This window comes from Schistocerca gregaria, chromosome 3 (genome assembly GCF_023897955.1).
Source record: "Schistocerca gregaria isolate iqSchGreg1 chromosome 3, iqSchGreg1.2, whole genome shotgun sequence".
NCBI lineage: Eukaryota > Metazoa > Arthropoda > Insecta > Orthoptera > Acrididae > Schistocerca > Schistocerca gregaria.
This window is the reverse complement of record NC_064922.1, coordinates 235,956,770-235,981,899: the sequence shown is the minus strand read 5'-3', so window position 1 is coordinate 235,981,899 and position 25,130 is coordinate 235,956,770. Positions and strand designations below refer to the sequence as shown.

The 25,130-nt window shown below is 40.3% G+C and overlaps 1 protein-coding gene across 1 annotated transcript in view; it reads left to right on the top strand.

Moving 5' to 3' along the window:
• Positions 1 to 4,812: 4,812 nt before the first annotated feature.
• Positions 4,813 to 25,130, top strand: part of LOC126354689 (uncharacterized) — a 59,059-nt gene continuing 38,741 nt past the window's right edge. The window contains exons 1-2 of the mRNA XM_050004497.1: positions 4,813 to 4,955; positions 14,921 to 15,098. Of these exons, the coding sequence (XP_049860454.1) occupies positions 15,072 to 15,098 (27 nt within the window). The 5' untranslated portion in view covers positions 4,813 to 4,955; positions 14,921 to 15,071. The remainder of the gene's footprint in view (positions 4,956 to 14,920; positions 15,099 to 25,130) is intronic.

Below are 25,130 nucleotides of genomic sequence, written 5' to 3'. Positions count from 1 at the left end.
CTAATGTCTTGAACTTCAGCCTACTCTTCACCACTACTATGTTGTGATCTGAGTCTATATCTGCTCCTGGGTATGCCTTACAATCCAGTATCTGATTTCGGAATCTCTGTCTGACCATGATGTAATCTAATTGAAATCTTCCCGTATCTCCCGGCCTTTTCCAAGTATACCTCCTCCTCTTGTGATTCTTGAACAGGGTATTCGCTATTACTAGCTGAAACTTGTTACAGAACTCAGTTAGTCTTTCTCCTCTTTCATTCCTTGTCCCAAGCCCATATTCTCCTGTAACCTTTTCTTCTACTCCTTCCGCTACAACTGCATTCCAGTCGCCCATGACTATTAGATTTTCGTCCCCCTTTACATACTGCATTACCCTTTCAATATCCTCATACACTTTCTCTATCTGTTCATCTTCAGCTTGCGACGTCGACATGTATACCTGAACTATCGTTGTCGGTGTTGGTCTGCTGTCGATTCTGATTAGAACAACCCGGTCACTGAACTGTTCACAGTAACACACCCTCTGCCCTACCTTCCTATTCATAACGAAACCTACACCTGTTATACCATATTCTGCTGCTGTTGATATTACCCGATACTCATCTGACCAGAAATCCTTGTCTTCCTTCCACTTCACTTCACTGATTTCTACTATATCTAGATTGAGCCTTTGCATTTCCGTTTTCAGATTTTCTAGTTTCCCTACCACGTTCAAGCTTCTGACATTCCACGCCCCGACTCGTAGAACATTATCCTTTCGTTGATTATTCAATCTTTTTCTCATGGTAACCTCCCCCTTGGCAGTCCACTCCCAGAGATCCGAATGGGGGACTATTCCGGAATCTTTTGCCAATGGAGAGATCATCATGACACTTCTTCAACTACAGGCCACATGTCCTGTGGATACACGTTACGTGTCTTTAATGCAGTGGTTTCCATTGCCTTCTGCATCCTCATGTCGTTAATCATTGCTGATTCTTCCGCCTTTAGGGGCAATTTCCCACCCCTAGGGCAAGAGAGTGCCCTGAACCTCTATCCGCTCCTCCGTCCTCTTTGACAAGGCCGTTGGCAGAATGAGGCTGACTTCTTATGCCGGAAGTCTTCGGCCGCCAATGCTAATTATTTATCAAAATTTAGGCAGTGGCGGGGTTTTGAACCGGGGACCGATGACGTTTTGATCATGAATCAAAGACGCTACCCCCTTTTTTTTTTAATCTCATTTTGTTCGCTTGTGTTCGTTTCATCTGCTCGGGGCGGACGTCCTAAGACATCCGGTTAAGTTCGTAGTTGATCGATGAACTCTGTTTTTGTATTACAGAGGGAAGCTAACCCTCTGACCGAACACGCTGAGCTACCGTGCCGGCAAAATTTAGGCAGTGGCGGGGATCGAACCTGGGACCGAAGACATTTTGATTACGAATCAAAGACGCTTCCCCTAGACCACGGGTCTGATATGTTTTGATCATGAATCAAAGACACTACCCCTAGACCACGGGTACTCACTATCTACAGATGACAAAATAACAATATGTGAACTCAAATAGCAACAGTGAACTACAAATAAAAATGACAGTCAATAAATAAACCCACAGCAACCGAGACACTATCATACAAAACAATAACACTACGAACTTAATGCACCTGTGTGGCCACTGAGATCCTGCAATGCGTTGAGTATGGCCATCTTGAGCCCTTCGATTCCATATTCGCATTTGTGGGAACGCGATCAACAATATCGCCGGAAGATAAACCACAATCTCGATAGGCCACTATCCTTCTGCTGCCGAATTCCGACTCCTGTAGATAAACGTTTTTCTTTATGGCGAAGCGTAAAATCATCTTCTCACAAACAAACAGCATTTAAATGATATTTCTGAGTGGAAAATCTCCTGCATCCTCTTTCCTTATATACTCCTGCCTACATTGTGCGATTGCGCTGAAATGATAAGCAGTTGGCTATCCAAGCATGTAGGACAATTCATGCCCATTTGACATTTGTTGCTTGTCGTCGTCCTGTGCATCAGCGTCTTTGGAGACAGTGGGGACGTGCCGAACCACCCTCCACTCCCCCTCTTATATATTTTTCAGAAGGAATATTTCAATTTTTGAGTCTTCATTGGCAAACAGTGACATCCTTAATCGCATATAGAGGGTGGTCCGTTAATCGTGACCGGGCCAAACATCTCACGAAATAAGCGTCAAACAAAAAAACTACAAAGATCGAAACTTGTCTAGCTTGAAGGGGGAAACCAGATGCCGCTATGGTTGGCCCGCTAAATGGCACTGCCATAGGTCAAACGGATATCAACTGCGTTTTTTTTTTAAAATAGGAACCTCCATTCTTTATTACATATTAGTGTAGTACGTAAAGAAACATGAATGTTTTCGTCGAACCACTTTTTTCGCTTTGTGATAGCTGGCGCTGTAATAGTCACAAACACGTGGCTCAGAATTGTAGATGAACAGTTGGTAAAAGGCAAGTTTTTTAAATTAAAATACAGAACGTAGGTACCTTTGAACATTTTATTTCGGTTGTTCCAATGTGGTACATGTACCTTTGTGAACTTATAATTTCTGAGAACGCATGCTGTTACAGCTTGATTAAAATACCACATTAATACAATAAATGCTCAAAATTATGTCCGTCAACCTCAATGCATTTGGCGATACGTGTAACTACATTCTTCTCAAGAGCGAGTAGTTCGCCTTCCGTAATGTTCGCACTTGCATTGACAATGCGCTGACGCACGATAGCAAATGCCCTTCAACTTTCCCCACAGAAAGAAATCCGTGGATGTCAGATCCGGTGAAAGTGCGGGCCATGGTATGGTGCTTCGACGGCCAATCCACCTGTCATGACATATGCTATTCAATACCGCTTCAATCGCACGCGAGTTATGTGCCGGACATCCATCATGTTGGAAGTACATCGCCATTCTGTCATGCAGTGAAACATGTTGTCGTAACATCGGTAGCTCATTACGTAGGAAATCAGCATACATTGCACTATTTCGATTGCCATCGATAAAATGGGGACAATTATCTTTCTTCCCATAATATCACACCATTGGTAACAGGTAAGGTCGCTGATGTTCCACTTGTCGTAGCCATTGTGGATTTTCCGTTGCTCAATAGTGCATATTACGCCTGATAACGTTACCGCTGTTGGTGAATGACGCTTCGTCGCTAAATAGAACGCGTGCAAAAAATCTGTCATCGCCCCGTAATTTCTCTTGTGTCCAGTGGCAGTACTGTACAGGAAGTTCAAAGTCGTCGCCATGCAATTCCTGGTGCATAGAAATATGGTACGGGTGTAATCGATATTGATGCAGCATTCTCAACACCGGCGATTCTCGCGCAATTTGTCTGCTACTGATGTGCGGATCAGCCGTGACAGCAGCTAAAACACTTACTTGGGCATCATCATTTGTTGCAGGTCGTGGTTGACGTTCCTTAAATAAAGTAACTATCCGGCGAACGGTCCTGACACTTGGATGATGTCGTCCAGGATACCGAGCAGCATACATAGCACACGCCCATTGGGCATTTTGATCACAATAGCCATACATCAACACGATATCGACCTTTTCAGCAATCGATAAACGGTCCATTTTAACGACGGAGAGGCTCCGTCCCCGTCGCAGCCGCAGTGGTCTGCAACCCCACGACGACTACCGCAGTCCACTTCACCCCTCCGCCGTCTCACACCGACTATAACCCCTATATTTGCGTGGTAGAGTAATGGTGGTGGACGCGTATGTGGAGAACTGGTTTACGCTGCAATCACCGACATAGTGTAGCTGAGGCGGAATAAGGAGAACCAGCCCGCATTCGCGGAGGCAGATGGAAAACCACCTAAAATCCATCCACAGACTGGCCGGTTCACCGGACCTCGACACAAATCCACCGGGCGGATTCGTGCCGGGGACCGGCGCTCCTTCCCACCCGAAATGTTTAGGGCATAATACATAATAATCACACCACACAATCGATAAATTTAAATGTTACTGTTATATCTTTCTTATACTCGGTAATCTCAAAACACGTGTTAATCCAAGCTTAAATTGACATGCTTTAGGAGTTTTAAGTGCCATTAAAATATATACGATATTGCAGTGCCTATGTTATTCCGAATTACGATTCCGAGTTCCTGCGGACATGCAAAGAGCCGACATGAAATACATGAAATGTATTCGTATTTACGAATATGGACTACCATCAGCTGTATACTGGAATTATGACAATGAAAATTTGTACCGGAATGCAACTCGAACTCGGATTTCCCGTCTATCGCGATTGAGTCGTAGTCCCCCCCCCCCCCCCCCCCCCGCTACCATTATTTAATGCTGGTGACGTCCGTGGTCGCTTCATGGTGATGCAGTTTTATTTCCCAGCAGTGTAGGTCACTCAGCAAACAACGTAGTACTCTGCACCCATTCCACATTCCAATAATTAATATTTGTTACTCCCGGATATCAGTTCGTGAAGAGTTTAATTGTAAAATGAGATTAACACAACACATTTATTCAAGAAACATGGCACTAAACATCAGTTGCACCTTCTCTCCCATCTAACGGAAAGAGGTCTAGGTACGACCGCTGACTAATACATTGCCAACCAGAGAACTAGGAAGAAGTAAAGAAGATTAAGGTTTAACATCCCATCGACGACAACGTAGTCATTAGGGACGAAAGAGAGCTAGATTCAACAAGAAAAATATTTCGTAACTTATTTGAAAGACAAAAGTATTTATTTCTCTTCCTTCCCCTCTGCTTTCCCTGAAGACCTGAAGATATTTGTTTACTATCTCTGATCAGAGTTACTACTCATAGAAGCTGCAACCCAAACATTGCTTCGGAAGACTGAGGGCGTATATATTACTTTTTGTATACGAATATTTTAAAGACCACGAATGTTTCAGAACAAACTATCGTCTATGGCTTTTGTTTAACGTGGTAAGTAAATATTAATTATCTTTCACTGAAGAAGAGCATACTGTTATATCGTAAAGACGAAATCATTTATCTCTTAGTCGTAGATTTAGTATCATCACAACAAAATTTTTGGTGGAATAGATATTTTGAATTTTAAAGCGCTAACAAATATTAGGTTAACTGTCCCAAAATCCCCTCTGTGCCACATGTTGCTTCTAGTAGGTGAAATTACGGATGTTTTCGAAAACTTCAGTTTTCAGTTTCTACAAACGAGGCAAAATAATTTCACGTAGGAAAGATATGGAAGGAAATTACTGCTGAACACTGAAGAACAGTACTTGTAGTACTTATTTAATCTCCAGATTCATGTATGTCTCATAAGCGGGAATTAGGGTAGGCGATATTTGTGAGCTTCACCCTATCGGTTGCATCTCTGATGAAGTTGAATTAAGTTTACTGATTATTTGCGCACAATTTTAGCTTCAACATTATGTCCTGCTGCTATAGAAGTGCCGAAGAGTGAAAGGGCAGCTGCACTTGTACAGTTCGTTTACCAAAACTATCACTTTCTGTCACCGAATACAATCTTCAGATGCTCACAGCCTTATACTTTACCTTATGTGCGAGTACAAGTAACATGGATCTCATATAGTTTATATGTACTTCGCAGAAGGTCAAAACAGTAATTTTCTGTTAAGTACAAAATATTGTACGAGTATATGCGACTCCTGTTACTTCGGTCCGTAGTTAATGTGCAGCATGTCAACGTGGCCATCTCAAGATAATTAATCATTTGATAATCAGATCATTCAGTGTATCCAACTGATTGTGCAGTTCATTGTGCGTCATTCTTCTGCTCAGTTTATTGGTGTAAGTATGTGAAATACCTAACAGAAACTCATTAGCCTACCACATTATTTTGTTTATAATGAACTGAAAAATGGTTCAAATGGCTCTAAGTACTATGGGACTTAACATTTGAGGTCATCAGTCCCCTAGACTTAGAACTACTTAAACCTAACTAACCCAAGGACATCACACACATCCATGCCCGAGACATGATTCGAACCTGCGACTGCAGCAGCATCGCGGTTCCGGGCAGAAGCGCCTAGAACCGCTCGGCCACAATGAACCGAAATTCTGTTACTGGACGTAGCCAAGCATGGACCTGGCCATCGTGTGACTATGCACAGTCACTTTGAAGAGGAAAGAGATTGGTTTCGTTTCTTCGAAGTAAAGATGCAGAAAGCGCTAACGAATAACGTGTTTAAAAATAAGATACTAATTACGTTTCAAATTAAGTTATGTCAAATTAAAGGATGGCCGGAAGGAGAAAGTAGAGGGCGGCAATGAAAACTACGTTGGAAGATACGAAACAGCATGATTCTCCACAGTGCGGAGTGGAATTCCAATATTTTCCTCACACAGGAAAATACGATGAAACATGCTTGAGTCAAGCACTGTATGGCCGATATGCATATACCTAAATGGGTGATTCCATGTCAAGTGGTCTAGTTTTAGAGATGGTCCCCTCTCGACCATTAAGGATTTTTTCAAATTTGGTGTCTGCTAAACAACGAAGGTAAAATTTACGAATATGTGGCCCCAAATTTTAATACTTTCTGAGTAAGGGTCTATTAAGTGAGAAGTGAACAATTGTCGCGGTGACATTTCGAATATTTCAGCAATTTTTGAAGTGGTGTAATTCATAGCATAACCGCTGCAAAACTTGGCAGAGTAGTTGAACAGTTTGCATTCTTTGCATCGTATAGTTTTGAAGTTAATTTGGTTTCCTCCAAGTGCAGTTAAAAGCTGTAGCTTGCTCTCTCTCTCTCTCTCTCTCTCTCTCTCTCTCTCTCTCTCTCTCTCTGTAGGTGGTTTAAAAACTTCTTATTTTGTAACTTTATTGCCTAGTAACGTGTTTATAAAATCTGTAAATTTTAACGCCTATGAGTTCTTCAAGCACTGACATATTGCCAAACGGAAGTATGCGACCTTTATAAAGATTTACTTTCCTCCCTGTACCCCGTATGCAGGCAAACCTCTGAGGAGTCGTAGTTAGTTTTCGTAATGGGTCCAGAAGTGCTTCACACATGTTTTGAGACAAACGAATCAGAAAGCGCTACAAGGTACCTACAGTAAACACTAACACAGAACAGTTTTGCTATTGCAGTCTTCCGACTAATGACGACTTGTTCCGAACCGGAGCTAGATATTACAGCTGTCAAAAAGTTCGACATGACAGCAGCCATGTGGTTATTTGACAGATGGACAGAAAGGCTAATAAAACTAATCATGCCTTGGGAACTAGTGATCACGTGCAAACGAAAAGATTCGGTGCGCATGTCAAACTCCATTTTTGCGATTAAACAAATTATTGCACTCCAGATAGACAGTTGTGACATACATATATTAAACCGCGGATCATTGCAGGTAAATCATAACTTTGATGCATACAACTTTCATGTCGTACAGCAATTCAATGAATGTGTAGTTGCGCTACCTGGCCCGGAAATCGCTGCATGGACGGCAGAAATGTTTACAAGATGGAGAGATGTTCTAAAGCTGCCACTTTATATATATTTCATACAGTTAGTCTCAGAACGTATATTGTACCATTAACTAAATTTTACAGACATTACATAAAACTTATTGTGTTTTTAATTATTAGTGAATATGCAGTAACTGTAGTTTTTTTTTTTTTTTTAGGTAGAATGTTTTGATAGCGGCATGGTGTGCATGAACTAAGCATATATATATATATATATATATATATATATATATATATATATATATTACATTAATATTAATAAGCAAGCCACCATTTTTATTTAATGATTAGAAATTACATTATTTTTAAAACTAATTCCTGGGTATTCAACAGGTTATTCTCAAGAAATATTCTTGTTAATACACCAGTGTTAGGTTGTCACTGAAAATTAAAAGAAGTAGGGAAATAGAAAGAAGGAGGAAAACCTATACGATTAGAGCAAAAATGATCAGGGATATTGCCGAATTAATACCTCTCACCGTGAATCAGTGGAAATAAACTTAAAAAACTCCTACTGCAGCAATGCTACTCTGCTATTTCGTAGGATCGAAGACAACTGCTAAAACTGTGCGACAGTCTATACGTATTATAGACTGCGTTTTTCGTTCTGTATGTGAAGTCAAATCTCATAAATAACTGCAGGGATTTTGATACGGTTTTCACTAACAGATTGACTGATCACGATGAGGATTTGCGTATACAGAATGTAAACAATAATTGCTTACAACCTAACACAGTGGTGTAGGTAAAGTCGAGACGAACACTTTTATACAGGACTATTGTGGTCCACCAAATCAAGAAACTATCACAAAGTGGCCTAAAAAACCACCTAAGCTACAGCGTATTTTCAGTATCCTCCCGCTCTCTGCGCGCAGACATTTGATACTAGAGATTAAACGAATATAAACTTTTTGGTAGGAAATTTCAAGTGGTTTAATTTTATACTGGGATAAGTTTTCGCTAAAGCTAACGTTTTCGAGTTGTACAAGAAAAGTGTACAAAAGTGACCGTCAAACACACCCACCATCCCACACTCACCTCCCCACCGGTCAAGATCCTTAGGATATTGTTCATAACACTCCTTCCTACCAATGCACAAAAATTTGTGAATACTCGAATTATTTCCCATATTCGACCTTCTTTGGTCTTCATTGACTGGGCTATTACGCTGCTGGCTCAGTCGGCTGTTTTGTTAACATTAATAATTTAAACTTTCCCTTGAGGATGTTGAAGGAAGAAAATACTTTTGTAAACTTAATGCATAAACTAACTATATTTACAAGCAGATCTCAACCTACCCCCTAAAAGCATAGTAATCTCGTACAAACAAGGTTAAACCAACAAAACGGTTTAATTGTTCATTTTATGCAGACAAAATTCACAAAATTGTGAGGTAAAATTTACACGAGCGTCTGTTTTACGGTTTATAAGGGCAGGACTAAACCGCTGGCTTGGTAATATCCCAGAAAATGAAGACCAAACAAGCTCGAATGTACTAAGTTATTCGTGTAATCTCAAATTTTTATATAGGAGTAAGAGGCAGTGCCGGAAACAGCAAATCAAAAATCATGACCGGGGGAGATGACTGGGGATGCGTTTGAAGACCACTTCTGTACGTTTTCCACGAGTAACTCGAAAATCGCAGCCTCTAGCGAAAACACTAAACAAACATAAATTTTCCAGAAACAAAATCCTAATGATTTTTTTTTATCTCTAGAACCAATAGTTTACGAGCTTACGACGAGAGAATATTCAAAATCTCGTACAACTTCTATGCACTGAATCCTATTTGACTTTTGTAGGCCAATTCGTGGTGCTTTCCCTACTTGATGACCACGTATCGACTTCCTCTACACCACTGTTGTACGTTTCAAACAGTTACCTTTATACCCTGTATAACTTACACTGAAGTGACAAATCATAAGATGGCAATGATTTGCACACATCGTGGCAATGATTTGCACACATCGAGAAGGCGAATTATCGCGTACACAAGGTATAAACGGTTACTGCATTGGCGAAGCTGTCATTTGTACTTGGTGATTTATTTTAGATATAGTGGGAATTAGTGAAATTCGGTGGCAGGAGGAACAAGACATTTGGTCAGGTGAATACAGGGTTATAAATACAAAATCAAGTAGGGGTAATGCAGGAGTAGGTTTAATAATGAATAAAAAAATTGGAGTGCATGTAAGCTACTACAAACAGCATATTGAACGCACTATTGTGGCCAAGATAGATACGAATCCCACGCCTGCTACAGTAGTACAAGTTTATATGCCAACTAGCTCTGCAGATAATGAAGAAATTGATGAAATGTAGGATGAGATAAAAGAAATTATTCAGGTAGTGAAGGGAGACGAAAATTTAATACTCATGGCTGACTGGAATTCGAGAGTAGGAAAAGGGAGAGAAGGAAACATAGTTTGTGAATATGGATTGGGGGTAAGAAATGAAAGAGGAAGCCGTCTGGTAGAATTTTGCACAGAGCATAAGTTAATCATAACTAACACTTGGTTCAAGAATCATAAAAGAAGGTTATATACGTGGAAGAATCCTGGAGATACTAGAAGGTATCCGATAGATTATATAATGGTAAGACAGAGATTTAGGAACCACGTTTGAAATTGTAAGACATTTCCAGGGGCAGATTTGGACTCTGACCACAATCTACTGGTTATGAACTGTAGATTAAAACTGAAGAAACTGTAAAAAGGTGGGAATTTAAGAAGATGGGGCCTGGATAAACTGAAAGAACCAGAGGTTGTACAGAGTTTCAGGGAGAGCTTTAATTGATGAAAGGAGAAAATATAAAAATACAGTAAATGAATCAGACAAAAAGGAATACAAACGTCTCAAAAATGAGATTCACAGGAAATGCAAAATTGCTAAGCAGGAATGGCTAGAGGACCAATGTAAGGCTGTAGAGGCTTATCTCACCAGGGGTAAGATAAATATTGCCTATAGGGAAATTAATAGAGATGGAACTATCAGTTTAATAAGTCACAGCTGCAAAATACTAACGCGAATTCGTTACAGACGAATGGAAAAACTGGTACTGTACAGAAACCAGATAGCAGTTATAAGAGTCGAGGGGCATGAAAGGGAAGCAGTGGTTGGGAAGGGAGTGAGACAAGGTTGTAGGTTCTCCCCGATGCTATTCAATCTGTATATTGAGCAAGCAGTAAAGGAAACAAAAGAAAAATTCAAAGTAGGTATTAAAATCCATGGAGAAGAAATAAAAACTTTGAGGTTCGCCGATGACATTGTAATTCTGTCAGAGACAGCGAAGGACTCGGAAGAGCAGTTGAACGGAATGGACAGTGTCTTGAAAGGAGGGTATAAGATGAACATCAACAAAAGCAAAACGAGGATAACGGAATGTAGTCGAATTAAGTCGGGTGATGCTGAGGGAATTAGATTCGTAAATGAGACACTTAAAAGTAGTAAAGGAATTTTGCTCTTTGGGGAGCAAAATAACTGATGATGGTCGAAGTAGAGAGGATATAAAATGTAGACTAACAATGGAAAGGAAAGCGTTTCTGAAGAAGAGAAATTTGTTAATATCAAGTATAGATTTAAGTGTCAGGAAGTCGCTTTTGAAAGTATTTGTATGGAGTGTAGCCATGTATGGAAGTGAAACATGGGCGATAAACAGTTTGGACAAGAAGGGAGCCGCCCGCGGTGGCCTAGCGGTTCTAGGCGCTTCAGTCCGGAACCGCGCGACTCCTACGATCGCAGGTTCGAATCCTGCCTCGGCCATGGATGTGTGTGATGTCCTTAGGTTGGTTAGGTTCAAGTAGTTCTAAGTTCTAGGGGACTGATGGCCTAAGATGTTAAGCCCCATAGTTCTCAGAGCCATTTGACCCAAGAAGGGACTAGAAGCTTTCGAAATGTGGTGCTACAGAAGAATGCTGAAGATTAGATGAGTAGATCACATAACTAATGAGGAGGTATTGAATAGAATTGGGGAGAAGAGGAGTTTGTAGCACAACTTGACTAGAAGAAGGGACCAGTTGGTAGGACATGTTCTGAGGCATCGAGGGATCAGAAATTTAGCATTGGAGGGCATCATGGAGGGTAAAAATCGTCGAGAGAGACCAAGAGATGAACACACTAAGCAGATTCAGAAGGATGTAGGTTGCAGTAAGTACTGGGAGATGCAAAATTTTCCACAGGATAGAGTAGCATGGAGAGCTGCGTCAAACGAGTCTCAGGACTGAAGACCACAACAACAACAACGATTTATATGTAAAGGTTTCCGATCTGATTATGGCCGCACGACGGGAATCATCGGGTTTTGAACGTAGAATAATTGCTGAAGCTAGACGCATGGGACACTCCATTTCGGAAATCATTAGGGAATACATTATTCCGAGATCTACAGTGTCAAGAGAGTGCCGAAAATAGCAACTTTCAGGCATTACCTCTCACCAGAACAAAGCAGTGACCGAAGGCCTTCACTTAATGTCCGAGATCCGCAGTGTTTGTGTAGAGTTGTCAGTGATAGCAGACAAGCAACATGGCTTGAAATAACCGCAGAAATCAAATGTTCGGCGTACTACGAACGTATCCGTTATGACACTGCTGCGAAATTTTGCGTTAATTGGCTGTGGCAGCAGACGACCGACGCGAGTGCCTTTGCTAACAGCAAGACATCGCCTGTAGCGCCGCTCATTGGCTCATGACCATATCGGCTGGACCCCAGACTACTGGAAAACCGTGACGTGGTCAGATGAGTCCCGATTTCATATGGTAAGAGCTGATGCTAGAGTTCGAATGTGGCGCAGACGCCATGGAACCAAGCTGTCAACATGGCACTGTGCAAGCTGGTGGTGGTTCTACGAGGCGTGTTTTTTAAGTAAGGTCCGTTTGAACATAAGTACACAAGGAAAGGTTATTTAAAAAAAGTAAATCTATTATCAGAAAGTGCATACTTCACTCTATTTTTCAACGTAGTTGCCAAGTTTGTTGAAACACGTATCATACGTCTCAACCAATTTTAAAATACCCTCTTCATAAAAACTTGCCGCCTGATTCGATAACCAAGAGTTCACTGCCGTTTTCTCCTCGTTCTCATCATTGTAACGGTTGCCACTGAGGTTTTGTTTGAGGTGGAGGAACAGATGACAATCGCTCGGCGCAAGATCAGCACTGTAGGGTGGGTGGTCTAAAACTTCCCAGCCAAAACTGTCCAATAAATCGCAGGTCTGACATGCGGTGTGAGGTCTTGCATTGTCATGGAGAAGGACAATTCCGTTTGTCAGCAGCCGCGTCTTTTGTTTTGCATCGCTCTACGTAGCTTTCTCAGGGTTTGGCAGTATGCTTTTGCATTGATAGTGATTCCTCGTTGCATGAAGTCGACCAACAAAACACCATGCCTATCCCAAAATACGGAGGCCATGATTTTGCGCTAGGACAGAGTCTGTTTGGCCTTCACCTTTACAGGCGAGTGTGTGTTTCTTCATTCCACGCTCTGTTACTTCGATTCGGGCGTGATATGCGAAACCCATGTTACGTCTCCAGTTACGATCTGACTCAAGAAGCCGTCACCTTCATTGTGATAATGAGTCAAGAAATTCATTGCACACTCAAATCTTTGTTTTTTGTGATCCTCTGTTAGGAGTTTCGGGACCCAATGAGAGCACAGTTTCCTAAACTTTACGTGTTCAGAAACAATGTTGTAAAGCACTGATCTCGACACATCAGGAAATTCGTTTCAGAGACCTTTTATTGTGAAGCCCCTGTTCTTACGAATCCTTGCTTGAGCTGAAGCCACCAAATCGTCTACAGACCGGAGCTGTCCTCATCATGGATGTCGTCACGGCCATCTTTGAATTCTCGTACGCACTTACGCACTTTTATTTCCCTCATAACAGTATCACCGTACACTTCGCAAATCTGTCGATGAATTTCTGCAGCTGACAGGTTCCTTGCTGACAAAAATCGTATCACTGAGCGAACCTCACGCGCGGCGGGCGAGTTGATAGTCTTAAACATTTTTAAAGCCCAGAACTGAACCGTACAGATTATCTACAGAGCTGAAATTGAGCACAGTTGTTCCCGAGGCATGCCGGTACACGACGAACGCGCTCGTTGCGGTGTGCACGCGAATTACTAGTGTCTACAACAAAATGGACCTTACTTAAAAAACGCGCCTCGTGTTATGGTGTGGGCTGTATTTACATGGAATGGACTAGGTTGTCTGGTCCAACTGAATCGATCACTGACTGAAAATGGTCATGTACGCCTACTTGAAGACTATTTGCATCCATTCATGGACTTAATGTTCCCAAACTAGGATGCGTCTTGTCACCGGGCGACAATTGTTCGCCATTGATTTGAAGAAATTTCTGAACAATTCGAGCGAATGATTTGGGTACCCAGCTCGACAGACAAGAATCCCGTCGAACATTTATGGGATATAATCGAGAGGTCAGTTCGTACACATAATCTTACATCTGCAACACTTACGCAGTTATGGATGGCTATAGCCCAGCGTGGCTCGGTATTTCTACAGCGTACTTCTAACGACTTGTTGAGTCCATGCCACATCGAGTTGCTGCACTACGCCGGCCAAAATGAGATCCGACACGATATTAGGAGATGTCCCATGACTTTAGTCCCCTCAGTGTATATCAAAGTGTTCGTCTCGACTTTCTGTACACGAGCGTTGTATGTTATAAGCAATTGCCTTACCCCCTGTACAATTTGTTACGCTACACCACACCAGTAGTCTAGCAGGAAACACTTAGCGCTAACCTTGCGAATCTGGGATAGGTAGCTAGTACTGAATAAATATTAAGCCTATACCTCCTCTTTCCCCACCATTGAGGACCGTGTGAGTCCCTGTATCATGAAGATTGAAATCCGGAACGAGTTACTTGAAATTTTACAAATAATTTTTCGCGATCACAATACACCTGGCTCTTCCATGCGCTGTAATACATGTAAAATTGTAGCGTCTTGAACTTTTGCAGTCTTTACGTTAAATGAAAAACATCAGCGCTTGTTAGAAAAGTATGTAATGACAGGAAATAAAAGTACATTGTGATAGAAATATTGAATGACACGTACCCAAGTGAACAGTAATCCTTAAGCAAAGTGAGCAGATGACTTTTCTACCGTCACAGCCTGCAAAGAGTGTGATATCTGCAGAGAATATTGTTGCATTGATGCTGCCTCCAAAACATTATGGACAGCAGAGGAAAATGTCCTTCCACGTTCTACTTGTGGCTATAACCAGAGATCATTAGATTGAGGAGCACGGGGCCATTTTCCACTTGTAATAACGCTGAAATATTCTCTTATTATACAAAAAAATATAATACACTTTATCTCTCACTCAGGATGGGACCAATACTTTCTTTGTCTTCAGACACCTTCGATATCCGCTGCATAATCAGGTATCTGACCTGCAATGTTTGTATTGCAGGCAAGTCTCAAGAAACAAAATGGCTTCCGCTGAATACTTCCTCACAACCAAATCTGCCGAAATATAATTCTGGAAAGGGACTCATACAAACGTCGTACTTGGGTATCACACAGTTACCAATCCTGATAAGGAACTTCGTTTTCCTGCGACTATGGTTACCGAAGTGCTCGCTGCACGAGTAAGTATAATTCTGTATTATGTTGTGTAGAAACTAACTTCGGAAAATTGATAATCAGAATGTTGCCCTTCATCATATGTTAGACACTTCAGTGAACTTTGTGCTGCTTTTTGAGATTTTTTAAACGTAACTTTCTAAATTTTCACGTGGAAGGCTGAGGATTTTACTCAAGATTGCTAACCATCTTCTCTTTCGAATTCCATCTTTTCATAAAATCTATCTACTATAGGAGGGGACGCAGAATTTCTTTTGTGTGTCTCATTGTTGGGAGGAGCAGGAGGAGGAAGAGGAGATTAACATTTAACGTCCCGTCGACAACAAAGTCATTAAAGACAGAGTACAAGCTTAGGGAAAGACAGGAAAGGAAAACGGCTGCGTTCGTTCAAAGGAACCACCCTGGCATTTGCCTGAAGCGATTTTGGGAAGTCACGGGAAACCTAAATCAGGATGGCCGGACGCTGGTTTGAACTGTGGTCCTCCCGAATGCGAGTCCAGGGTGCTAACCACTGCGCCGCCTCACTCGGTCAGTTTGCCCTATGTGACACTCCTCATTTTTATACAGAAAACTCATCCATAGCGTGCCTGTCAGATTGTTGCAACGGTTTTATCGGTATCTACACATTTTACTTTCATTTTACTTGCTACAACCTGACAATTTTAACTATTGTATAGAAATCTCTCTCTCTCTCTCTCTCTCTCTCTCTCTCTCTCTAGCGCGCAAACACACACACACACACACACACACACACACACACACACACAAAAGGAAGCGAACTGAAGAAGAAAATTTACTGCTTCATGTCCGCACCAAGTGTGATCTCTCATGCTGGATATATCTGGCGAATAATTCGGTGTGCCTTACACAGCAGGATTGGACCACGTCCACAATTTTCATACTTAGGCATATGTGATACTGGTGCTTCTTCTGCACTGTTTGTAAATTAGTTATAGGAAAGTAAACGGTAATTAAATTACAGGAATATTTAATACAGCACTGAATGCAGTATATCTTCAACCACAGAACTGCAGAAACGCCTTAACAAATCTGTATTTGCAATTCGAGTGTTAGCAGACATAGGCGACATAAAAGTGAAAAAGCTTGCATACTTTGCCTACTTTCATTCCATAATGTCATATGATATAATATTTTGGGGTAACTCTTCAAGTCAAACAAAAGTTTTCACAGTCAAAAAGCGTGTAATACGTATTATTTGTGGAGTAAACTCACGGACGTCTTGTAGAAACCTCTTCAAAGAACTGGATATACTAACTACTGCCTCACAGTATATTTACTCCTTAATGAAATTTGTCCTAAATAATATATTTCTTTTTCCAACAAACAGCTCAGTTCATACATACAATACCAGGAACAAAAATGATCTGCACAAGGACTTAAAAGCACTTACTTTAGTTCAAAAAGGGGTCCACTACTCAGGAACACTCATCTTCAATAATTTGCCAGCAAACATAAAAAAATTAGTTACAAATAGAGATCAGTTTAAAAGGTGCCTGAAAGACTTACTAGTGGCCAACTCCTTCTACTCCATTGACGAATTTTTTAATAGAAACAAATGATGTGTTGTATATATTTATACTATTAGTATTGTTATTTCAGCTTAAAAAAAATTTAAAAAAAGGTGACATGTTCCACATCCACGAGGATCTCCTCAACACGGATCTATGGAACGAAAACTAATCTAATCTAATCTTTTATTCCCGCCTAACACTGTTAGCTCCTGACATTCGCGCTAGGTGGCATGTGAAAATGACGTATTTCAATCTCTGAAGTTTACATTTTCAACCATCTCACATCACTGTACTCTTCCAGCAGCGTCAAGACTTTGGAGGAGGTCGCCTGCAATATCGCTGTCACGAGTTTATAAAGTTGTTTATAATGATCATTCGACTGTAGTATATGTTCCTTTCTGCATCCAAGAGGGATAAACTACTTAGCAGCAATAAGAACAGCCCTGAAGAATCGAGTGTAGTTTTTAGATTCTTGTGGTATGAAACATATATTTATCTAGTTGGTCGGAAGACTCTAGCAACTGGACCTACAGGACTTCCATCTGGTTCGCTGCACAGATTAAATTAGAGTAGATTAGATTAGATTAATACATGTTTCATAGATCATGAATACGACATTTTGTAATGATGTGGAACGTGTCAAGTTAATAAAAGATGTCTGTACAAGATATTACATTACACAAAATGACACTAATGTTTAAGTTGTTGTCTTTTTTTCCCCTTAATTTATATCTAAAAATTCAGCCAATGAGTAGGAGTTGTCATCTAGCAATTCTTTTAATTTATTTTTAAATGTTAGTTGGCTATCTGTCAGGCTTTTGATACTGTTTGGTAGGTGACCAAAGAATTTTGTGGCAGCATAATTTACCCCTTTCTGTGCCAAAGTCATCCTTTCTCTTGGCGTTATAGCTATGCACACTGCTATTACATTTGAACTGGGTTGGATTATTAACAACAAATTTTATAAGTGAATATATATACTGTGAGGATCACTAGATCCTTAAATAGATGTCTGCAGGATGACCGTGGGTGGGTTCCAGCAATTATTCTGATTACATGTTTTTGAGCAATGAATACTTTTCTACTCAACGATCTTTCTATTGAGACAGAGAGACCCATATCGAGGATTACTAACCTGTGAGGGCTATGTGGGAAATTAGGTACGACTTGCACTGGGTACCCTCTGCAGTCCTGGGACACAAAGCAGAAATCCAGGTTGTAATCTCTTCACCAAGCGGCCAATCTGAAAGTTCCCAAATTCTTGGCATTGTAAATCAGGTATAGATTTTCATTTTCAGCTCAGTTGTTGAGCGTAATACCACATTCATTGTCACGTGCATAGTTCCAATGACTATGGGGACTATTAAAACTTCCAGCATAAATCAATGGGTGGGCAGTAATTGGTAGAACAGCCAGTGGCCACGTCATATTTGGTAGAGTGTAAATATTGTTTATAATGGTCTCCTCCAGTTGTATCAAGATATGAAGTATCTCATTTTCTGTATTTGTTGAAATGAAGCGAGCATGCTCGATATTGCTTCTTACATAGGTGGCAACATCATGCGCTCTATGATACGTAGCACCTATAAGATCATAGCCATAGATCCTACCTATTTTGTGCAGGTCTTCCATAGTTAGGGCATTTGTTTCCTGGATTAGAACTACGTCAACATGATTATCTACAAGGGCTTTATGAAACCCATCTTAACCGAATCTCTGCATGTACCCAGGCCAGAGGGGATCAATGTCATACTGATAAGTTTCTTTGTAACTCTAGTACGATTTTGTTATAACTGAAATAATATCACATACCCTGCCACCCCATGAAGCTTGTCATTTCCTCTCTCTCCATCTGGTACTTCACTTTTTCTGTTGGACATTGCAGTTAGGACGTCTGTAGATTTGTTGCTGAACATGGTACAGCATCATAGCAGAATACCTCGCTGCATTTTCTTCACCACTAAAGCAGCTCTTACCAGCCATAACCTGTGCACAGAAACTCTGGAATCATAACCTACACTTGCAGTTAATATACTCTTGTGATGTAGTTTAATGACATTCAGGTGCTAACAAAACTTTCTTTCTCCCATATTAATAATTTGATACATTATAGCACCACTCTTCCTTAACATATATTTTATGTGGGCATTGAATGTCCAGTGTTCGTCTACACATCTACATTCCTGTTGACAGCATGCTTTCGAATTATCGTCTGATTTATATTGATAAATGGGTCCCTAGTAAGGCTTTCTTTAAATGGCGTATATACACAGTCCATCCAAAAAGTTCTGAGACTGCTTTTATTCCTCACAAGCTGCAATGGAGCAACATTTCTAAATTAGGTGTTCAAGACATTATTCAGATGTTTTGGAAAAGAGAAAGTGTGTGCAGAGTCTCTCCTGCACGCCTTGACTCCCGAACAAAAATGACGATACGTAGATGCCTGACATAACTTCATTGATGTGCAAAACATGGGCAATTCTTTTCTGGTATAAGTCATCACAGGTGATGAGACTTGGTGTTACCAAAACAAACTTACCACAAATGACAATGTCAGAAATTTACATGAAGGTTCAACACTTTGACAACATAACCAACATTCAAGCCAGTGTCACATGCGAACTGAACCATATCCTGAACAAGGTCTTTTCACACTGTCTGCACAAATTAAGTTGACACTCGGCATGGTGGCTGATTGGATTTAACCTAAAGGAATTTCAGATGTATGGTTGCTCCCGTCAGCCACTGCGCCGAGTGTCAATTTAGTTTGTGTGGAGAGTACAGTTTCACATGGTTATATGAAAGTTCTGGGTGCCATATTCAAATGGGGGGGGGGGGGGGGGGGGAACTGTGTAGAACATGTGAACCATCTTAACTTTTCTTACTTTTTGTTAATCCAGTCTAGAAACTTTTTGTAGCTATTGAGTACCTCGGATATTGTGGTGCTATCTTGTGCCATACCTGTGAGCAATGCTCATGCATGATTCAAGTATGTCCCACATTTATTTTCTGCCTAATCTCAGCGGTTGGCACTTACTGAAAGCAACAAGTCATCAACGAGCACTATAATCCTAATAATTGTTTACTGTTTTGTAATCTATCCAGAAATGGTACGAAGTTAACACACCGGAATTAGGGACAGCAAAAGGACTGTTGAGGCATCCTTTCACATAACCTTTGGTAACTGTTAATGTTGGACCTCAATGCATCACATAGGGATCTCTGTAGTAATCCAATAGACAATAGTATAACATTTTTTGGTAGCCAGTTTGCTCAGTTGTCTAAAGAATGAAATGCACCAAAAATCATTGACACCCCCAATCTCCATCATTTTTTGTGTCTGCGGCATACCTTAATTTTCTTCTTCATTGATTACATCCTCTGTACATCCATCTTTTCTGAAACCTCATAGAACAATATATAACTCCATTAGAATCCTATAGTATTTTAATCTGTTGACTAGCACTTTTTTTCCAAAATCTTATCCAGATAAACTGGTTTGATCAGGGGAATATAGGATCCTTAGCTTCTCCCTTCATTTATAATGACTGTTTCTGCCATTTTCCAGCATTTTTGGAAATTCCCCTAGATCATGCATTCATTGAGTAATCTGCTAATGTAAGGAACTACATAGGGATTTAATTGTTGTATCACCTCTCTTGGTATGCCACTGGCACAGGACCTCCATTCTTTTTCATTTCTCATGTGATTTCAGTCACCTCTATGGCAACTGTATTGTCATGTTCTGTAATCTCTTTTCACAGTTTTTGTGATGTTCAGTGTCATCCTTTTCAACATTACCTGGAAGAATGACTTGACGGAACAAATCAGCAGCCTCTCTCCAGTTTGTTGTCATCTGGCCTTCAATCTGGGTTGTGGTTATAACTGTGGGATCTTATTTTCTCATTTACAATTTTACAGGGCATGCCTTAGGGATCCAATTCCAGGTCTTAAAACACATATCTCACCCAGCTAGATTATTTGACAAACCTAATATCAGAATTATAACTCTCTTTTAGTGATTTTTATTAAATGTCTAAGATCTCTATCATACAAACTATTTTTGATATTGTCTTCTAGCCTTCTAGACTTGTCTTCTAAGCACAGTAAATTTTGATCTCCAAGTTTCAATTGACCTGTATCGACTTGTTACTTCAGCGGCACAAGCCTGTCTATTGCTTTCCAGGTTACTTTCGATAGTTCAAAGGCTTTTTCATGAACATTTATCTCCCAGCTCCACTAAGTGTGGGGGAACATACTCAGAATACAGAAGCTCCTATTTTTCTTTTCTCTCCTCAGGTCACTTCCTAGTGGCAAATGTGTGTTCAAGCTGACATGTTTGTAAGTGTAGCAGCTGTGTTAGAACTTGCCTCTGCTCTGTTTTGGTAAAAAATGAAATGATTATATTGCATTGATGGCCAGGGTCCTCACCCGAGGCAGTTCAGTCACCAAGTTGCTAGTCTTTTCGGTTGATACCACATTGGGCAACTTGTGTGTCAATGATGATGAAATTATAATGAGAACAACATGACATCCAGTCTGTGAGTGGAGAAAATCTCTGACCCAGTTGGGAATTTGCCTCACACAGAGTGACTCTGAGAGCTACAACACCAAGAATTGCTTCTCAGCTTTTGGTAAGATCAGTGCCCTCAAGGTCAAAGGTATTCCCCAATCCAAGATAGTAATCAAGGGTGGTGGAACCATCCTAGTTTCCCTCAAGGCCAAAGGTATTCCCTTAACCCAATCAAAGAAGGGGGAACTAGCCCTGGCCAGTTCTTGGCACAGACAAAGGATTTTCTCCACTCCTATGATGTCACAATCGAAGATGGCAGACTTGCACTAAGCTAAAATTGGCAGGAAACTCAAGATAGCTAGCTTGTTCTATGTTTTAAAACAATTACTGTCACTTTCCATTTACCACAGAAAACAATGTAGAAAGCATTTGGATGATATCGGCCTCCTTCTATCACTCGAAAGATGCAAGAAGGGGTTTGCTGTGTATAAAAAACTTGACATAGATATGACTGCAAGTTTTGAGAATTGTCTCACCTCTAAAGTATTGAGCCATGTATCGAATTCATAAACACATTTTGAAGGTGGAAAAGAAGAAGCTAGTACTCGCACTTCTACTGAGTCAGCTAAATGAGGGTAGGTGATGAAGTACGCTACAGCATGCAGACCATATAAATCCCTTCAGGATACAGATATAATTGCAAGCCACCCATTTCCAAAATACAGTGACAAAAAGCAGAATATTATAAAATCATTAACTTTATGAACACTGGGAGACATTGTAAAGCTACATGAACAAGTTGTTATTGACAGAAAGTCTTATTGTAAACACTGTCAGGACATATATAACATGTATTAAGAGAATAAATTAATGGTAGTGGCAGGATCTGATGATAATATTAATAATCAAGATACCCTCATTAATTATATAACAATATGTATGGTGAAGCCTTCCATGTCGACTTGGATATACAGTTGCAAAGAAAATTTGATGTTTTCTTCTATCATATAAATAAAACAGAAAGAAACTTCCACATGGGAAAAATATATTAAAAACAAAGATTCCAAGACTTACCAAGCGGGAAAGCGCCGGCAGACAGGCACATGAACAAAACACACAAACACACACACAGAATTACGAGCTTTCGCAACTGGCAGTTGCTTCGTCGGGAAAGAGGGAGGGAGAGGGAAAAATGAAAGGATGTGGGTTTTAAGGGAGAGGGTAAGGAGTCATTCCAATCCCGGGAGCGGAAAGACTTCCCTTAGGGGAAAAAAAGGACAGGTGTACACTCGCACACACACACACACATATCCATCCGCACATACACAGACACAAGCTTTTCCCCTAAGGGAAGTCTTTCCGCTCCCGGGATTGGAATGACTCCTTACCCTCTCCCTTAAAACCCACATCCTTTCATTTTTCCCTCTCCCTCCCTCTTTCCTGACGAAGCAACTGCCAGTTGCGAAAGCTCGTAATTCTGTGTGTGTGTTTGTGTATATATATATATATATAAAAGTAACATGGTATGCAGTGCCTTCAGTTACCTAGTTTCAACTGCTTTTCAATATTGCCCAATTACCCAATTTCAGCTACTTTTCAAGATCACCGTGCAAAGACGTATGTAGATTATCATAAATACATACAAGTCTTTTAATGTTTGAAAAATTACCTCTGTTTGTGTTGTAAGATAGGATAGGACAGTGACTTCTATTTACTTAAACAAATGCCCCTTGGACTTCTGCTGCCCACTTACCACATAATGTGTTGAGATAACTCCAACATCTGTGTCAACTGTAGCAGAGTCCATCTGTCACTGGAGCTCTTCGTCATGTGTGTAACATGAAACGAACTGTTTTTATTTATTCAAACAAGGCAAAGGGGGACAATAGACAACAACATATATTGATGCACTGGCATTGAGGCTGCATGTCCAACCCATCAGCCAGTATATCACGCCAGCCTTGGAACGCTAGTGATGTAGTCCAGTGCTGCGAGACAATCTCTCTCGCCAAGTGTGACCACATAAAATCATGTGGAATATGCCACTCTGTACAGCCAGTTCATGCCTGTCACTATGTCACCATTTACACTGATCCATTTCTCAGGCCACAACACAGGTACAACAGCTACATCACATGGTGCACAGCCACTGACACATTGTGATCACATGTGTCAGTTTTTTGCATATGCCAGGACACCTTTCACTGATGGCATTTTTAACACACAAGCATTCCAGTTCTGTGACTGTCATTCCATGAAATCTGCATGACATGACCACACCACAACATGTCCATAGTTCTAACGTACAGATGGGGATTAATAATAGCTACCAGCCACACTAGTGTAGATAAGTCTAACAACACAGCATTGTCAGATGACAACTGTGCTAGGATGTGCGAGACTATGGACTGGCGATCTCAGTTTCAATTCCACACCAGCTGTCAAATTTGTATCAGCCACTTACTGTTTCTTTTAACTCCGATAATGTTTGTTAGTGTGAGAAATGACTACCAGTACTGCTGATACCATGTTCTTTAGTCATGTCACTTTGTAAGAATGGTAAGATTGCTATAATGCAGTAAATCCTGTTGAAGTTTATGTTATCAGTTTCCATGTAGTATACAGGTAAATAATTGGAACTATAGGCTAACAGAACACACATCTGCTTGGGTGTATGTTACCATCTCTTCTCCCCATATTATTGTGAATAAAACTAGAGCTTTTATTACTTTAGCAACCAAATGACTGTTAAATGTAGCACATTGCAGAACACTGTTTGGTAGTTCACACCACAACAGAATCACCTGACATGAATGCATTGTAGATACTGTTTGATTGTGTATGGTCAAATATTGTACTTATAAATGGCAGCTATCAGTCTGGTAACACCTTGCTTTTTAGTTAGGGCACACTATAAACTCAATATGATGCCTACCAAATCATAAATAGTGCTATAGTCCATGTAATTGATATCCACATACTTTATAAGTAAATGATTAAAACTATAGTCAGACAGAACACACATTTTCATGAGTTTAGATCACCAATTCTTCTCCCGATACTCTTGCATACAGAACTAATGTTTTTACCACTTTAGCAAATGAAAAGCTGTTGAATGTAGTACATTGCTGAAAACTGTTTGGCGGTCTTCACCACAGAGAAGCATATGGGATGTGATTTGTTAATGTGAAACATTCTTAGCATCACCTTGGAGCTACAAATCATAGCTTCTAGTCTGGTAATACTACATTCTTTAATCAGGAATAATTGTATCAGGGCACTTTATAAAATCGCTAAGATGGCCTTAGAGTCATAAATGTCTGGGTCAAAATCAAGGATTGGTGTGCTATTTTTGTGTTGACTAACTAGGATGATGGAAAAAATTCAATTCCTCTTCTTTCCTGGTTGTTTTCTGTTTTTTCCTGTACTCCTTCACCTTCTCTACACATTTACTTTCCTTTCCTTCTGTCCATGTTCTTCCCAATTTTTTACATCTTCCGCACTGAAAGCCTTCTAGATTTAGTAGATCATTCTTTTTTTCTGTAATCCATGCTGTTATCAATTTCTTCTTCCAGAAATACAGAGATTTTTGTTTCATGAGATTGTTCTCATTCATTTGGCAGAGATGCACAAAAAAGATTAATCTTCTTTTAGCCATTATTTCCAGTATTTTCTCTATAATTTGGAGATCTCATTACTTCTCATTTTCCAGCCATCTGTAGATTTTATTTCACCCATCATTTTTCTAACTATTTATCTTACAAGTGCCTCTGTTCTGTCCAACTTATATAGTTCATTTTTAGGCATTCACAGCCATATGAACATTCTTTTCATACCACTGTGGTAGTGTTTCAGTTTTGATCATCTAGATATACATTTCTTGTTGTAATTATTCTTTGTCAAACCAAATGCTGTCTCCATTTTACTACCTCTTACAAGTAGCCCAAATTTTTCTAGTCCATTCTGTTGTATAGTTTCTCCAAGATATTTGA